Here is a 17,605-nt window from a genome sequence, read left to right on the forward strand (position 1 = left end):
CGGGAAATTGAAAATCAATATATTCCTAAGTACAACTTATAAATATAAAATAAATAATGAGACTTCTTATGCTATTTCAATACTATTAAGCGCAAAAGATTATCTCGCTCGACCACAGTTTTCAATAGGCTTATTTTTTTCTTCTCTTCAAATTTTGCCGCCCTGAAAATTTGTCGCTCTGTGGGGGTTGGCACGGTTCGCCCTCCCCTTCCGCCGGCCCTGCTATGAACTTGGTCACCCATCAAAGCATGGCAATTTTAACACAGAAAACAATATGCATCGCATTAAGCAGCAAAAATTACAGCCTCCTCTATGCCATTTCTACAAGAACACGTGCCGGAGCCAAGAGTTGAAATGCTGTTGGAGCCACATAATTTATTTATTTTGAACAATTCCAATATTATGAAATATGAACAATTTGTGAATTAAACCTGTTGAAATATGTAAAATTAAGTATATTTTCCTTAAATATGTAAAAGTAAGTATTTATTAAAGTTAGAAATATGGAAAAATATTGACAATAAAATGTACCTTAAATCACTACAAACATTATTATTCGCAAAGATATCATAAAATTTCAGCGATATTTCGTCAAACTAAAAGTATGTATTTACCTATAAATCCTAGCCCTGATTATAACCAGTAGATAACATTGAACACAGCTATGGGTTCGGTAAATTGTCTACAGCTCAGAAGCACTCGCACACAACGCCAAACCGGTCAAATACTTAGTATAAAATAAAAATATGCTGCTTCCAATCCAACAAAACTCACCGTCACTTTACCTGCCTTTCCCCTTCCGTGACAGAAATAGTGCTTCATTATTACAGTTTGCAACACTAGTTACTAGCTAGCCAATGAACATGCACTGCATAAAAGAAGCAACCACTACGCCGTGCTATATTGCCACATTATCGTCCCTGCCGAACGGTGTGAACCGCGAGCTGGAGCGCTATTCAATTGTTTTCAATGATGTTTGCGCGAGTGTGTCCAGGAATGGAATGACAATATGGCAACAATAACGAAGGTTGGCGACCAGGGTAGAACACGTGATGCTAATAGAGAGGGAGACGAAACGAAAATTGGTATCTACGCAACGGCAACGATATGTGTGTTGTACTCTACCTTAGCTTTTCGAGGTCCACATATGTGTAGTGTCACAGATTTGTGGTATTGGTGAAAAAAAATAGGAAGACATCCAAGTGTATTGCCTAATTTCATTACAGATTTTCTTTAATTTATTCATAACTTTTAACTTCATAATTGATGTAACTGCGTGGGAAATCCTTTGAAAGTTACGCCATTTCTGTTTTTTCATGTTTTGCACAAACCCACAGACTACTTACTGCACAACACATCACATTCCCACCTCAGTACAGCGCCTTGAATAACGTAGTGTGCAAAACGACCCAAGAAACTGGTTCCCCAGACGGATGAGAAACATAGATGGCAGTGCGATCAATGTCGGTGCTAATTTTCTTATGAAAGTAATGCGGCTTTGTTAGTTTTTGGAATATATTATGTAGATTTGTTTGTCTTGAAAGGCGGTACGTGAATTAATGGAAACAGTTATATTTGTGGAGTGATTTGCAGTCACGAAATGACATTAATTTGGAAAGAAAAGTAAAATTAAATTAATAGATAAATAGCATGCGTAACACAAGAAGAAACATCGCAAAGTGATTCCGGACGTCAGGTGTTGGATTGTGTACTAGAGTTTTATTTTTCTATGTTATTAGAATATAAATAGTATCCTGAGAGATATTTCATACCGAAGCGACAAACCACAAGTGTCGCTTGGAAGCGAGCAGTATTTTAGACCAAAGCGACACGCGACAAACGATACGAGGATTTCACACCAAAGCGACACGGGTCCTTCGGTCCAAGGCAACTTTCACACCGAAGCGACACATGTTGCTTGGAATCGAGCCAATCAAGAGCAACATTTCACATCGTAGCGGCATGACGGGAAGCACAGGCCAGCGTTCGGTTGGTGAAATCCTCAAGCGATAAGTGTCGCGTGCCCCTTGTCGCTTTGGTGCGCAATCTCCCTAAAGCAAGACACTCATTGCATCGCGCATGCGCGAACAACAAACCACGGCAACATGTTGCAAGCTATTGAGGAAATTACCCAGTTTGAGCGACGCACAAACGACAAAGCGACACGTGTGACTTATCGTGTCGCCTAGATCTGTTGTTGTAATGTGCGGTTTTTCGTGTCGCCTATCTGTTGTTCGCACAATTACCAGCGAACGCTTGCCAATAGACTGAAGGCACCATGTCGCTTGTCACTTGGTTGGGAACTCTCCCTGTAGCGCGTCGCTTCGGTCTCAGCACCCTTCCTTTAAGGAGCTTTCCGATCGAAGTAACAAGTAGCACGCGAATACGCCATATGAACGTGTCGTTTGCTGTTTGGACCCTCATTTGCAATGAATGCTATTTTACAGTCTGGAAGTGTGTGTCACTAGTGTGACAGTGTGAACATCCTGTGTCGCTTGTCCTATTGGTTTGAAAGTTTCCTTACACTCATGTCGATGGCACTAAGAAAGTTTTGTGGGATTCCCCTTGTCGTTTCATGGAATCATCATTATCATCATCGCTGCGATTAGTTTAAAGCGGAAGAAAAAAGACAGTAAATATCCAAAATACAAATGCTTCAGTGTGTATATCTTTAAAATAAATGATGATGATAATAATAATAATGAACCTAATTCATACACAAAAATTTAGTTGCCAAGAGCATTCCACGCGTATTTTTTCTCTCGTATTATTAACGAAAGTATGACGATAACAGGACGTGGTCGACTGTCTAGAATGTTCGTTAAAATCTTCGCGACCACTGTACCAAATATCATAGCAATTATCACATTCATAGAAATGCTTCATGTAAAAGAATCAGACGTTGCAGCGAAAACTCCATTTACCTCCATTATAAGCAGACGAATACCAAGCACCGGGTTCAACACCAGTGCCTCTAGCGGAGATTATACGACGCACGCTTTTAGAAGGAACATGAGTTCGGCCAATACCCAGCCAGTGCTACTGCGCTGTTGCCAAACTAACTGCTAGCGCAAGGGAAGTACAGAAAATTCGCGATGTGTCCATTGTTTTTGATAAGGCCTCCCGGATGGTGCAGTGGTAGCGTCGTCGCCTTGTAATCAAGGGGTCCCGGGTTCGATTCCCGGTGGAGGCACATAGTGGTTCGGATCCCACTTTAAACTGTAGGTCCAGTCCCGATTAGCCTTACTGTGCATAAAGTGGACTTAAAACAACAATCCAATCAATCATTGTTTTTGATAATGCATGCACGTTATATATGAGTACAGTGAAATAATATAGTGAATATTTCTACACAGGATTATAATATCATATCACTGTAGCATATACGAGAAACCCATACCTGAAAGAAGCTTGAAAGTATTTATTCATCACCGCTCTCGTCGTCTTCCTCGGTCTCCTTGTCACTGATTTCACTCATTCCTGAGTCACTCATCTGGAGGTTAATGATTAGATTTTGCACCCTTGGTGCCTGTACTACTGGTGCTAGGTAGTACACACGGAACACACGCTATCACACGAAAGGGCTGTATTTAATCTTTTCACAAACTGTTCTTTGTGGCGCACGAGTGAACGATAAGCGAATAATTTTACACCGGCCTTGCTACGAAAACGCTGAACTCAAACTGACCCAGACTTTAAATGTTCGAGAACGCCCAGATCAATGAAGGGTCATTGTTTATATCGAGGCGAATTTAACACCCACAGTTTTCCCTAGACACAACAACTCAGCTGCGTCAACACGGTGGCAACGAAAAAGACAGGCGGAAGGAAATGAAAGGTGATGTTTCCCTTGTTTCTTCAAGGAACGATAACTCCGGCTGTCGGCGACGGAAATTCATAGGACTTGGACAGTCAGGTTCAAAATGTCTTTCTCCATCTTATGATGAACCTTAATCTGGCGAATTTTATGAAAACTTCTTGCGCGCAAGGAAAATACAGAACACGGCTTTTAACTTCCGCGCCGCAGTCTCCTAACTGTACAACGTTGCACTCCTGCCATTGGCTGATCGCCACGCACACCCTCTGCGTGGCCCCGCCCGATATCGCTTCTAAAAGCGTGCGTCGTATAGAAATAGGATAGGAGGAAATGTTGCACACCATATTTGCACCATATTCAGTTTTTAAATATTTACTCTTCCTTCATGTATTTGATTTATTTCTGTTATTTATATCGCCATTCCTGTAAATGAAGATGAAAAAATTCAACACCGTGATTTTTAAACAAATGTTTGCTTATTACGCTGTATAAAATAAATTATTGTTTTTCTGCTCTCGGTAATCTCCCCAGATTATATACTACGTAATCACCATTTGAACAGGTAATCATAAAGAAAAAAACATGCTTAATTTCTTTCCTCCCCCCTTTTTTTTTACGTGTGTAAGTTGTTTATATCGCATGCGTTAAGAACAAAGTTGACAGAATTTCTGTTTATTCACATGAGGTTTTCTTTATACTTATTTCAAGTAGCCGCATAAGCGAAGTACACAATGTAACAGTTCTACACCGTGGACATTGTTGACGGTGTAAGCGACGAAAACACTTCAGGTGAATTTTTGTACATTTTGAAATTTTTATTTAATTTTCAAGGTATTGATATTTCGCGTATCCGCAAAACGTATTTCTTGAATTTTATAGGAGAAATTACGGTAAAACTTTGGTATGGTCCCAACACCTCTCACTCGTTTCTTTCGTCATTTTTAACATTCGTACTTACGTATTCTGCATTACGAAAGATTCTTCAAGGTGGTATTTTGCTTTTTTCACGAAAATAATTTCAATTTGTGACATGAGGAGTAATTTATTGTTGTTCCTTATTTTGCTTCCGTAAGACACAATATGGCGAGACAGCTTGACTAGCGTGGTACATAATCATTGGGTGTGCAGAGTTTCCAACCTTGTCAACTGAAAAATCCCCATGAACCATTCACGGATAGCCCCACGAACCATGCACAGATAGCCCCAATTCATGAATAGCCTCACGAACCATGCACGGATAGCCCCAGAAACCGAAAAATCCCAACAAACCATGCACGCGTAGCCCCACAAACCATTGACGGATAGCCCCAATTCATGAATAGCCCCATGAACCATGCACGGCAAGGTTAGGTTCGGTTACGTTAGGTAAACATAGTTAAAATTGTCATCTTCTTGCAAAAAAACGGCGTGGTTGGAAATACTGACAGGGAGTTGCATCATCAAACATTCGCAACATTTGGTTCCCATAGTGCAAGGAAAATAAAGGAACGACAATTGTGCGTAGGAGAGATATTTGGTAACAGTTTCATGCATCGGAGACACATTTCTTCAATTTTACACAAGAAACTGCTTACGGAAAAGAGTTTCTCCAAGGTTTGCAATGTTCGTCGAGGTATTTTCTTTCATTGTGGAATATATTTGACGGGGAAATCATGTATTTTTCAAGATAAATGTCTGACCGACGCAAAATTGCCATGGCTTTCATTAGCTTGCCCTACGACAACCGGATGCTGCATACGTTTGATGATGTAACCCCCTGTCAAGTGTTTCAACCCCCCTATTTTTTTTACTATGCTTGCCTAACGTAACCAAAACCTAACCTTATCGGAAATAAGGGGCTATCGGTCAGCTACCGTGCATAATGGTTCGTGAGGCTATCCATGTATGGTTCGTGGGGCTATCAGCTACCCGTGCATAATGTATAATTTCCACCGGTGACAACACGATAGTATGTATTTTTGGGTGCAGAAGATTGAAACACTGCTTTCCCACAACTTGAGTCAAGATGTGCCTGCCATATTGTGTGTTCCGGAAGCGAAGAAAGGAATAAAAAGAAAGCACTCAGAATGTGAAACATTGCATTTGTTTTTGTGTAAAAAGCATAATGGCACTATGTTCCGCAATACACAATTGGTATGTAGGAACCATGCGAAACACAAAATGTCCGATTTTAATGTGTGTCTGATCTATGAAACTGTTACCAAGATATTTCTGTTCAAAAATACATGATTTCCCGGTGAAATAGATTCCACGATGAAAGAAAATACCTACACGAACTTATAAATGCCACAGAAACTCATTTCCGTAAGTAGTTTCTTGTGTAAAAATGAAGAAATCTGTTGGAACCATACCAAAGTAAAAAACATAGCATATACTTAAACATATTAAATGTAAGGATAATTTAGAAATTTAACTGATCTAGTAGTGTATGTTGGAATGATGTGTTTATTACTGTATTATTGGCACATAGCAAATTACACAAATATTTCTAGAAATTTGGAAAGTAACATTTTGACGGAAGCTATGTTCACAGTCTTAAACATAATTGACAGGAAGGAGAAATGGAGTTTGTATGCTTTGTGTAACTTGAAGGGTACTACTTTCGTATAGGTGAAACACCTAGAAATCATTTATTTCGCACTTTTTTACATTGCTAATGTACTATTCTGCATTTGTTTAGGTGTAATAATGAATTTCTAACGAAAATAATGTCTATTTCTTACGAGTACTTACTGTTCTTCGATATTTCGATTCTGTAACACACAATATGGCGATGGCATACTGGTTCATCGTGCGTTGTGCCAGTGTTTTGTCTATTTGGAGTGTGCATGCAGTGTTGCAACCTTGTTCACCGAAAAATACCTACTTTCGTGCCTGGATTTGAAATTATACTAATACCTTGCAAACCATTGACGTTAGCCCCACAAACCATTTCCCGTAAGTTTAGGCAAGCATAGTTTAAAAAATTTTTAAAAAATTAAAAATACTAGACACATCATGTTATAGTGAAAACACGGCAAGGTTTGAAACACTTACTGAGGGTTACGTCATGTAACACACGGAACATTGTGCTCACGTGCAGAAAGCAAATGGCGGCAGCAGCAATAACGTGTCGGAGAGATATTTTCGCAGATAAACACATGATTTCGCATTAAAATGGATCAAAACTACATTCCCGAACTTCAACAATGCTAAAGAAAATGATTTGCGTAAGTACTTTCTTATGTAAAAAGTAAGAAATCCGTTTCCACTATACGAAAGTGTTACCACTTGAAGTCTGTACTTCCTACACTGTCTTGATGATCACGTTTTTATGATGACTTACCTTCGTAAGCAAGCATTATATCATTGCATCAGAATTTGAGCACATATTTGTTCAATAGTTAATAGTACTTACATGGCTCCACTTGCGTGCATTTCACTTCTGCTATATTTATAAAACTTATGTACGGTATGGGCATTGCAAAATTACTCTGATTTAATACTTGATTTGCATGCCTAGGGATTATAATATTAATTTTTATTTTAACCTCTTTCTAATTTAGCTGACTTACATCGTATTATACAGGGTGGCTCAATAAGTCACTTAACACCCTCAGTACAAGGCCACTGCGGCATGGAATTTGAAATTGGCGATGACCAATCGTTATCTGGCCAAGGGGGAACCACATTGACGTCACCCACACGGTCGGCGGCCATCTTGATGTCCGCCATCTTGAATTCAACTTCAGAATTTTAAATGGGAAGGGGGTCGTGCGACATATCAAAATGGGCTAGAATTTCACGAGAAATGCAATGGTGAAGGTTTTTTCGGCGTATCTTTAACCAGTAAAAAGTTATGACTGAATTCTTGTACCAATTTGCTCCTTTTCGAGGTGTTAGAAAAATGCCTTAAAATTTGTTTAGCGCTTCGGTAATGCATCGAGATCAAAGTGACGTCTATGGAGAGACGTTCGCATGCCATTGCACATTATTTTAATCTGATACATCCATGAAGAGCTGTGCATTATGAATGGTTGTCGCGAACAATTTACAGTGTGACGCTTCCATTGAATTAAAAGTCCTTCACAGTGACAAGGCTAATGCTTATGTTCATAAGGAAGTTCATAAACAGAATATTCGATGATTTTTATCTAATAACCCATTTTCGACAGATCAAAGCTGAATGGTTAGTGTTGGTAAGTTAATGGTGTGGTGTGCTGTGTGGAACACGATTGGTTAGTCAATTTTCCATCAACGGAACCTTAAATGCTTAGGGCTACTTGGATTTGTTAAATAAACAGTTTTTTTCATCCTTGCTTATGGAAGAAGGTACTTTTTACAGAGTTTTTTCAATAGGGAAGAACACCAGAACACTTATGGGAACGTTATGAACCAGTTTTTGTCCAAAGTTAGTTATCAGATGACAAGGGTCACATATTCTGTTTATAAACTTCCTTATGAACATAAACATTAGCCTTGTCACTGTGAAGGACTTTTAATTCAATGGAAGCGTTACACTGTAAATTGTTCGCGACAACCATTCATAATGCACAGCTCTTCATGGATGTATCAGATTAAAATAATGTGCAATGGCATGCGAACGTCTCTCCATAGATGTCACTTTGATCTCGATGCATTACCGAAGCACTAAACAAATTTTAAGGCATTTTTCTAACACCTCGAAAAGGAGCAAATTGGTACAAGAATTCAGTCATAACTTTTTACTGGTTAAAGATACGCCGAAAAAACCTTCACCATTGCATTTCTCGTGCAATTCTAGCCCATTTTGATATGTCACACGACCCCCTTCCCATTTAAAATTCGGAAGTTGAATTCAAGATGGCGGACATCAAGATGGCCGCCGACCGTGTGGGTGACGTCAATGTGGTTCCCCCTTGGCCTGAAACGATTGGTCATCACCATTTCCATGTTGCGCGCTGCAGTGGCCTTGTACTGGGGGTGTTAAGTGACTTATTGAGCCACCCTGTAGAGTTGTACATTTAATAGTATGTATTTCTTTCTCAATAGAATATGAGTTCTGAGAGACAGGAGCTATCTGACTATATAAAAAATGTTCACAAGAATCTACGATTACAGGCACAACAGATAGGTGCTGAAGAAGCGTGGCACCAGCACTGCAGTAAGGATGAGGTTCTTCAGGTGAGTTCCCTTTGTAAGAAATTAAATAAATTAATTGCGAACAGCATGTGTAAGGGCATTAAAATTGTGTTGGTCAAAAGATTAGTAAAATTAACCACATTATTTTTCACCATATTTGATGGCCAAGTGATCAACTATCAATTTTCTCAGTGAATGGCCTGCATGTTCCGTTGTTAGTATGCCTTGATCAATTTAATCTAATCCTCACAATTAGTCAAAAGTGGCAAGAGAGGGAACCAAAAAAAGTGCAAATACATATAATTTCTCAAATGTCAATTGTGCAATGAAAAAAAAACAACATATTAGTTCTCAGTCCTGTTATTGTTTCTGGAACTAAGTAAATCTGATACTTCATTACTAGGGAACTGATTTTAAGGTGCAGCACCTTTCCAAAAATACAACTGTTTTCATATCGATCGTTTGAGATATATATTTTAGGCCATGAAATCAAGTAAAATGAATACACTTTGTTGCATCTTTTCGTGAGATTTTCCCCTTCTTTGATGCTTCAGCACTTTTTTTCCTTCCTTTTCTTTCATGTTTTATTAAAAAAATTGGACAGAAAAATAAATGATTTCCACTCTTCTTGAGCAGCTACATACAATCCTACAGTCTCGCTTTGTAGAACAGAACGAGCACTTTGTAGAGCAGAACGAGAGCTATAAACTCATCTATTATTATTATTGCAGCCCAAATAGTTGCCAAGATAATGTAGCAAAACCCGCGAGAGAAAACACAAATTTCAACAAAACCTATTCGGCCGAACAACAATTCTCTATGCCACTCATGTGCATTATATACAGAAGGTACAGAAGAAGATAGTGTTGAATAAAGCAATTTTATCAGCACCTTTTTGGAAACTTTTTCAGAACCTTTTTTCCCATTCCCGACTACAATTTTGCACCTTAAAATCCATCCCGTATTCATTACAGTGTAAGTATCACCATATACCAACATGGATGATAAATCTTCGGGAAGTTTTAAAGTGCATCTGAAGAAATTAAAAGCACATTCAAGGAAGATATAAGGAACACTTAAAACAATGTTACATCCACGGCACAGCAAATTATGTGTGTGTTCTGTATAAAAATATGAGGTGCATTCAAGTTCTAAGGTCTCCTATTTTTTTCTCATGAATATAAACGGGAGAGTTGTTTGAGATAAAGCATCCATTCTTGAAGGTTGATGAGGCCAAATGGCAGCATGGTCTGCCTCATAGCAAGCTAGTGACACCGTCTAGCGACAGGTGTGTTTTTTGATACTGGAAGAACAGCATGTTATTATCCATTTTCTTCACCTGCATGAAGAAACACCCATCGGTGTTCATCTTCAATTGACTGAGACAAGCTGTGGTGGTGTCATGGATGTGAAAAATGTGCGATCGTAGGTGCGACATTTCAAGGAAGATAAAATGCCATGTGAAAACAAACCAAAAGAGCCTAGGCCACAAATCAGCAACTAGGTACCAACATTGCGAGAAAATTATGTTTGAGGACAGAAAAGGTTTTATACTCTCGCATTGATATTCTAAGGTTAGCACAGTGACGGGTACAAGCTATGAAGCTTTTTTGAGGACTAAGTTGCTTCCAGGATTTCGAGAGAAAAGGCTGCAGCTGCGTTCTTTCATCAGGACAACGCAGTTATTGTTCACGCGTTTTTCATGGAAAACAAATTTTAGGTGATTCCACATGATCCGCCATACTCACCTGACCTCACACCTAACGATTTTTGGCTCTTTCCTGTACACAAGGACAGTCTCCATGGTCACACATTTCCAAGCCGTTCCGCTCTTACAATCAGCGATTTTTAAGTATACGAGGGTCACTATTTATATTTTGAGCCTAACAATGAAAAAACAGGAATTTGGAATTGAAAACTGCTTTATTGTTTTTCGAAGTATTCTCCTTTATGGTCAATACACTTTTGCATTCGTTCGAACCATTTGTCAAAGACGTTTTTCCAATCTTCTTGAGACACCTCCATAATATGGTTTTAGAACGCATCAACGGCGTCTTCTGCCGACGAAAATCGTTGTCCACGCAATTTATTCTTGACATTTGAGAACAAGAAGAAGTCATTGGGTGCCAAATCAGTATAACAATAATTGAAAATTAAAAAGGGGTGTTTAGGGGTTTGAACTATAGTTTTGTTAATTATTATGGCATGGATGTTTTTTTATGTAAGAGAAATTAATGTACCAAAACAATTAAAGTTAGATGTGGTATTATTTATTGTGTTGACGGTTCAAAAGTTCGGCAGATGGAAAAGGACAATGAAATTTTTTTTATATTGGTTTTTATTTATTAGCCGAATTTACTATGATAATTAGGATTTAGAAATTGGAAATTAGAAATTAGAATATGTTATGATTTAATATTTAATATATTATTGTAGAAATATTTACAACTCTGCTCGCCTACTGAAAAGCACTATTAAGAACACAATAAATAATACCATATCTAACTTTAATTGTTTTGGTACATTAATTTCTCTTACATAAAAAAAACATCCATGCCATAATAATTAACAAAACTATAGTTCAAACCCCTAAACACCCCTTTTTAATTTTCAATTATTGTTATATCAGGACTGTACAGCAGATGACCCATCAATTCGATTTTTTGACTGTTCATAAAGTCTGTTGTTAGACGAGATGTGTGACAGCTGCCATTGTCTTGATGAAGAATGATCCGACGGCGTTTGTTTGTTTTCCGTATTTGACCCAAGATCTCTGGCAAACAAATTGTTGTGTACCATTCAGAGTTGACCGTTCTACGTTCCTCTAAAGGCACAGTTGCCACATGACCAGTTTTCCCGAAAAAACAGGCGACGATTTGTTTCGATGTGCTTCAAGTGCGAACAACTTTTGTTGGATTGGGTTCATCTTGAAACACCCATACAGTCGACTGCTGTTTACGTTCCGGCTCATATGCATATATCCATGATTCGTCACCTGTTACAATCTTATATACGTCTTTTGAAGCACCACGATTGTATTTATTGAGCATTTGTTTGCACCAATTGACGCGAGCGTCTTTTTGAGTTTTTGTCAAATTGTGTGGGATCCAACGAGAACATACCTTTCTCACAGCTAAATGATCATGTAATATTTTATATATGCTGGTGGAACTAATGCCCATGGTTGCCTCAATCTCACAGTATGTCACATGACGATCTTGCAGTATTAGGTTTTGCACAGCATCAATGTTTTCTTGAACAACAACTGATTTTGGACGACCTTCGCGAATCTCGTCGGTGAGCGAATGGCGGCCACGATTAAATTCGTTATACCAGCGTCTCACAGTGGCAAAGGATGGGGCTTCATTGCCAAATGTGGAAGTAAGTTGATCGATGCACTCTTGTCTTGATAATCCACGTCGAAAATCGTAAAAAATCATCGCACGAAAATGTTCACTAGTTAATTCCATTTTATTGTTGTCGCGCAATCTCCAAGGCAACATAAACAACACAAATGAAGCTATTGACAAAACATTTGAAGTACGTTATGGTCAATAATGCCAGACGATTCCGTGCAAACGTCAAATCGCGCCTAACTTCAATCAGTGTTGCCAAGGCTCAAAATATAAATAGTGACCCTCGTACAAAACAGACTCCTAAAGAAGCGTTTGCAAAGGACATGCTATCGTGGTGCCAGCATTGCGAAAAATGTGTACGTGTAGAGGATAATTATGTTGATATTTGACGACAGTTTAAGCTTTCCGAGCTGAGTATATTTTTCAGAATAAATTAGAAGACCTTAGAACTTGAATGCACCTCGTAAGTTAGAATGACCTCTTCTCGGTGGGAGGGATGGTACAAAGAATGCCATGCACCTGTGGGTAGCTTGATAGTGCAAAATTTGTTACTCATAATCTCATCCTACCCTTCCTGCCAAGTTTCAAGAAGGGAGCAATGAAACACATTCTGCAGGTACGTGGCTGGTAGAAGGTGGGCTATAACATCACCTTCTGCATCAGCTGCTTTGTTCCCCTTGATGCCCACATGACTAGAAGCTCCCCTCTCCAACTTTTTAAATAAACTGTTACTTCAAATTTAATTTAAAATGTACATCATGTAAGTGTAAATTAAAGAGAATTGCTCATCAGACATTCTCGTCTCCTCCCTTCTCTGCCTGCATATTATTTTTTCTGGATTCATTAGGGGTCTCCCTGCTGGAGTAGTGGTAACATTGGTCCTTTGACTCAAGAGATCTCAGGTTTGATACCTGGTGGAGGATCATACTGGTTCGGATCCCACTTTAAATTGTAGGTCGTCCCGATTAGCCTTCTTTGCATAATGTAGACTTAAAACAAAGACTTTAACAAACAAATTCTGAAGTCATTATGGTCCAAGTTCCAATTGTTTGATTCCGATTTCGTCATGATACACAGTAGCTCGCTTGTACTTGTTCGAGTCAGTTTACCACCAAGTGTATATCATTTCAATGTGACAATAATTGTAGACACATATACTGTATGTAAAATATCCATCCTACTACTTTCAGCTCTCAATCATCTACAATCTTAAAACCTTAAAATTGGTCCAAAGTAGTAACAGCCAGCCCTGAAAAATTCTCAACATTATGCACTTTATATGCAACATAAAACAAAATGCGTAAGAAAAAAACTATTTTTGGAACACATTTTGCAGGTACCTAGAAACATGCATTTGCATATAAATGTGAGTCTGCTTTAACATTATAAAACTGAACTCCATTGATTTATCTTTTCAAGCACTAAGTAAAACATTTCAAAAATATTTTATTTGACCAAATTAAGGTGCTCCGACATCCATAGAAAATTTTCTTGCAGAATTGATTTTAAATTGTTTCTGTTGCATTTCTGAGTGTTCAGGTAAAACAAAAAAAAAGGTAAAGTTCTCCCCTGTGCTTAGCACCACACCATGAATGTGCTTATAGGGGTGTGGGGGTAACGCCCAACACTTTCTTGATCCGGTCGTGAGTGGGGGTGATGTGATCAGCATCACGCCCCTGACTGCCTTTACCCCCCAGGGCTTCCCCCAGGTACCCATGTCATTCGACGCTGGGTGAGTGCCAGAGCCGCTTCCGTTAGAAAAATTCCCGGATTTGAACCGGCCGGGGATCGAACCCGGGACCTTTAGCATGGTAGTCAGACACGTTGCCGACTGAGTGTTCAGGCTAATCTCAATTATCAGATGAAATTGATGAAGGGATATTCACTATGAAAAACTAATTCCAAGGTCAGGGCTTGAACCTAAGTCATCCACACAACACACAGCTACCAAGGCAGACTTTCTTCAGGGAATGAGTCAGCTCTCAGTTTCTTAAATTTAACCGTTTGTCTGAATGCCATGTGTGAATGTTAATTTCAATATTTTACTTTATGTGCTTACTAGGTATGTGGCTGGCCTCTGTGGCAGAGTGGTTAGCACAGCATGCTACGATGCCAGAGGTCCCAGGTTCGAATCCTGGCCTAGGCTAACATATCACCGATCATCCTCATCTTTGCGATTAGCCAAAAATGGCAGAAAAGCAAAGTAAAATAAATGAAATCAATCAATCAATAAAAAGTGTGTGAAATAAGATATTTCATCTTTACTCGAGTATCTAGATCTAGTTGCTAGGGAAACTGATATTTTTGTAACTTTTTTATTTTCAGAGGTATGCTTCTGCAATGCATAGGCTGGCAACAGTTTTCTGGGAGCAGCAGTTTGTTTCAGAGGATGGTGCTTGTAATTCGAGGATATACTGGGTGGCTTCCAAGTGTATAGATTACTTTGTAAGCGGAAGAAGAGAACAGGAAAATTTGAAGGAGAAACGCAAATTGGAACTTCTCTCTACAAGTTACGATTCAGTAAACTTACATTTTCCAGTGAGTAACTACTGTGAAACGGTAGTAAATTCTGAAGCTAGTACTGAAAAAGCAATAATGAATTTATTGGATGTCGGAAGTTGCTACAATCCATTTAAGCACTTCACATTCTTTAATACCGTAGCATTGGACATCGCTCCAGCATGTGAAGAAGTTATGAAGTGTGACTTCTTGGAAGTTGAAGTAGTGGACAAAAGTGAAGGTGAAGTGGAATTGCCTGATAAGCTGAGAGCAGAATCCTTTGACGTAATTGTGTTTTCTCTTCTGCTTGAGTACTTACCATCCCCAAGTCAAAGATATGCATGTTGTTGTAAGGCATATAGTTTGCTGCATACGGAGGGACTTCTTTTCATAATTACACCAGACTCTAAGCACCCTACAGCAAATGCTTCCTTAATTAAATCCTGGAGGGTGACTTTAGCTTCAATGGGGTTTTCACGTGTGTATTATCAGAAACTGACACATTTACATTGCATGGCATTTCGGAAAGATATAAATCCATCAGTTTCCAAACATTGGGCAAGTAAGTCTACCTTACGGGGAAAACTATTTAACTCAAGTGAAATAATGTTAAATATTCCTCAAGATTTTCAAGAGAATTTGAATTGTGACGAGACTGATGTTGCTAACATTGTAAGAAGTGAGGAAGAGGACACTGTCATTTCTGATATGTTTTTAGAATTACCTGAAATATAGTAAATTTTTAAGACACTTTCTTATCTTATTGTGGTAAAAATGCTGAAAATTATGTGTATAGTGAAAGAAAAACCAGTTCGGTGTGTTTCATACTAATATAGCTAGTTTGGAAGTGCTCACCAAGAGCTGTATCAAGTGTGTATAAGAGAGATAATGAACCAATTACAGAATTAGAGCTGTGGTTGTCTAGTTCGTTGGGCATCTGACTGCCACACAGGAGACCTGGTGTGGGTGATCCAAGGTCGGAATTTTTCCAGCCTGGTCCCCACATAAAGCAGCTCTGGGAAACAGCCAGCCTCAAATCAATGGGTACCTGGGGGTAAAGGTGACAGAAGCATGGTGCTGATAACATCACCTCCGAAATTGCAGAGATCGAGAATGTGAGAGGCCCTACCCACACATCCCCTAAACGTGCCTCCAAGACATGGGCAACTTTGCCTTTGCAGAATTGGCAAGTAATGGTTGATAGCCAGCAATGGAGGGGTCTTTCTGAAAGCATAGTAACTAATGCTGTTACTTTGTAATGAAGGTATCCTTGATTCAATCACTAGCGGTACACCACATAGTGGTTTGGATTCCACTTTAAACTAAGCATAAATTACAATATTTTTTTTCTGCTGATGGATTAATAGTAGTAACATTGTTAGCAATTTTACTAATTTCATTTGTACAAAGAGCCTGTGTACTTGCACAATTGTCGATTTTTTTATTGTCCTTCAGAATGCACACAGATTCAAATAGGCATTTAGTTTCTTTTTCTAAGGCACAACTTGGCTATTGGAACATGGAACACATTCACTGACAAAGTTTGATGTGGGAGGGCAGGACATGTTCAAAAACATACGACCTCTAAATATTTAAAATCACTTGGCAAGTCGAGCTTTTTTGTATTAAAGAAAACACAAAATGTATGTTTTGGCCACTTTATTAATAAACTGAAAAACATCATAATACAACACTCCACATTGTACTCTTTCAGCAATGTATGCATCAAAAGTTTTAAATGAATAAAAACGTGGGCACATCAACAGACACAGTTCACTTTAAAAATTCTAAGCAAGATGTCCCTCATTGTAAATGCTTCAAGTAATTTTAACAATGGAAATCACATTAATATTGATTTCATACAAAACATCAGAAAAGTATTCAAGCTACTGTAGAACACAGACTCAGGATTTCTATTAATCATAATAATAAAAACTATTGTTCCCAGTGTGTTTTCAAATAAAAATTTTGTACTCTTTGGTCGAATGCTTATGCCTTACCATTCCAGATTCTTTCTTTTTCATACATTTAGATTTATTCAAACACTAAATTAATTTACCTATGAGACATTAAATTCATAATATATGAAGATTTCAACACATTTTTTAGTACTGCCTAATTGTGCTGTAGGCATTGAGTATGATAATAATTATATCTTTATACACTCCATAGTCTCCTATTCATTTTCTATAAATCTAAAATGCCGTACTTATTAACTACATAACTAAATTCATCATTTTGTACAATTAACAGCAAATATACATACCATCCACAGCACTTAAAATTTCCATAAATAAACATAATTTTCAAAACAAAACCATTCATATAATTTATTATGAAATAACTTATAACTTTCATATATTCCATTCCTTTATGAATCTAGAAAGAACGTAAGTTGTGTAACAATATTTTTTACACAATGAAGTCTTTCTTAAAGCTATGACTATGGCAAAGTATTTGTTTATGCTATTTACAATAGCTGGAATATTCATGCAATATTTTTTTTACACTAACTGTTCTATCTAAGTGGCACATATATATATTTTACTGAGTAGGTAATGGAATGTTTCCTAAACTTGGGTGTACCAAAGTGAGTGGAAAAGTGGAGCAGATATCAGATGCAATCATCTAATCTGCAGACATGGTAGTGACACGATTGGTGTAGATACAAATATTTACACTCTACGCTGATTCAAATTCGGAGCGTGGGTGAAATTTAACCACATGCAAATACTCTCTCCTCTGCTGAAAATTACATGGACATATAAGTGACATCAGTGTATCACAAATTTTGTGATACAGTGCGAAGAAACATGAATGGTGAAAAGCTCCA

At 38.2% G+C, this 17,605-nt stretch overlaps 1 protein-coding gene across 2 annotated transcripts; it reads left to right on the plus strand.

Moving 5' to 3' along the window:
* The first annotated feature begins 4,176 nt into the window (after positions 1-4,176).
* On the plus strand, positions 4,177-15,520 carry Samtor (S-adenosylmethionine sensor upstream of TORC1). Of its 2 annotated transcripts, none has more exons than XM_083135029.1 (3): positions 4,177-4,379; positions 8,828-8,959; positions 14,599-15,520. In XM_083135029.1, the coding sequence occupies exons 2-3, from the start codon at positions 8,831-8,833 to the stop codon at positions 15,505-15,507; spliced, it is 1,038 nt and encodes a 345-aa protein (XP_082991155.1). In that variant the 5' UTR covers positions 4,177-4,379; positions 8,828-8,830; the 3' UTR covers positions 15,508-15,520. The 2 variants fall into 2 exon arrangements, with proteins under 2 accessions (XP_082991155.1, XP_082991154.1); XM_083135028.1 differs by lacking the exon at positions 4,177-4,379 and adding an exon at positions 4,419-4,606.
* The last annotated feature ends 2,085 nt before the right edge of the window (positions 15,521-17,605 follow it).

Source organism: Lepisma saccharinum, chromosome 14 (assembly GCF_977018435.1).
Source record: "Lepisma saccharinum chromosome 14, izLepSacc3.1, whole genome shotgun sequence".
Classification (NCBI taxonomy): domain Eukaryota; kingdom Metazoa; phylum Arthropoda; class Insecta; order Zygentoma; family Lepismatidae; genus Lepisma; species Lepisma saccharinum.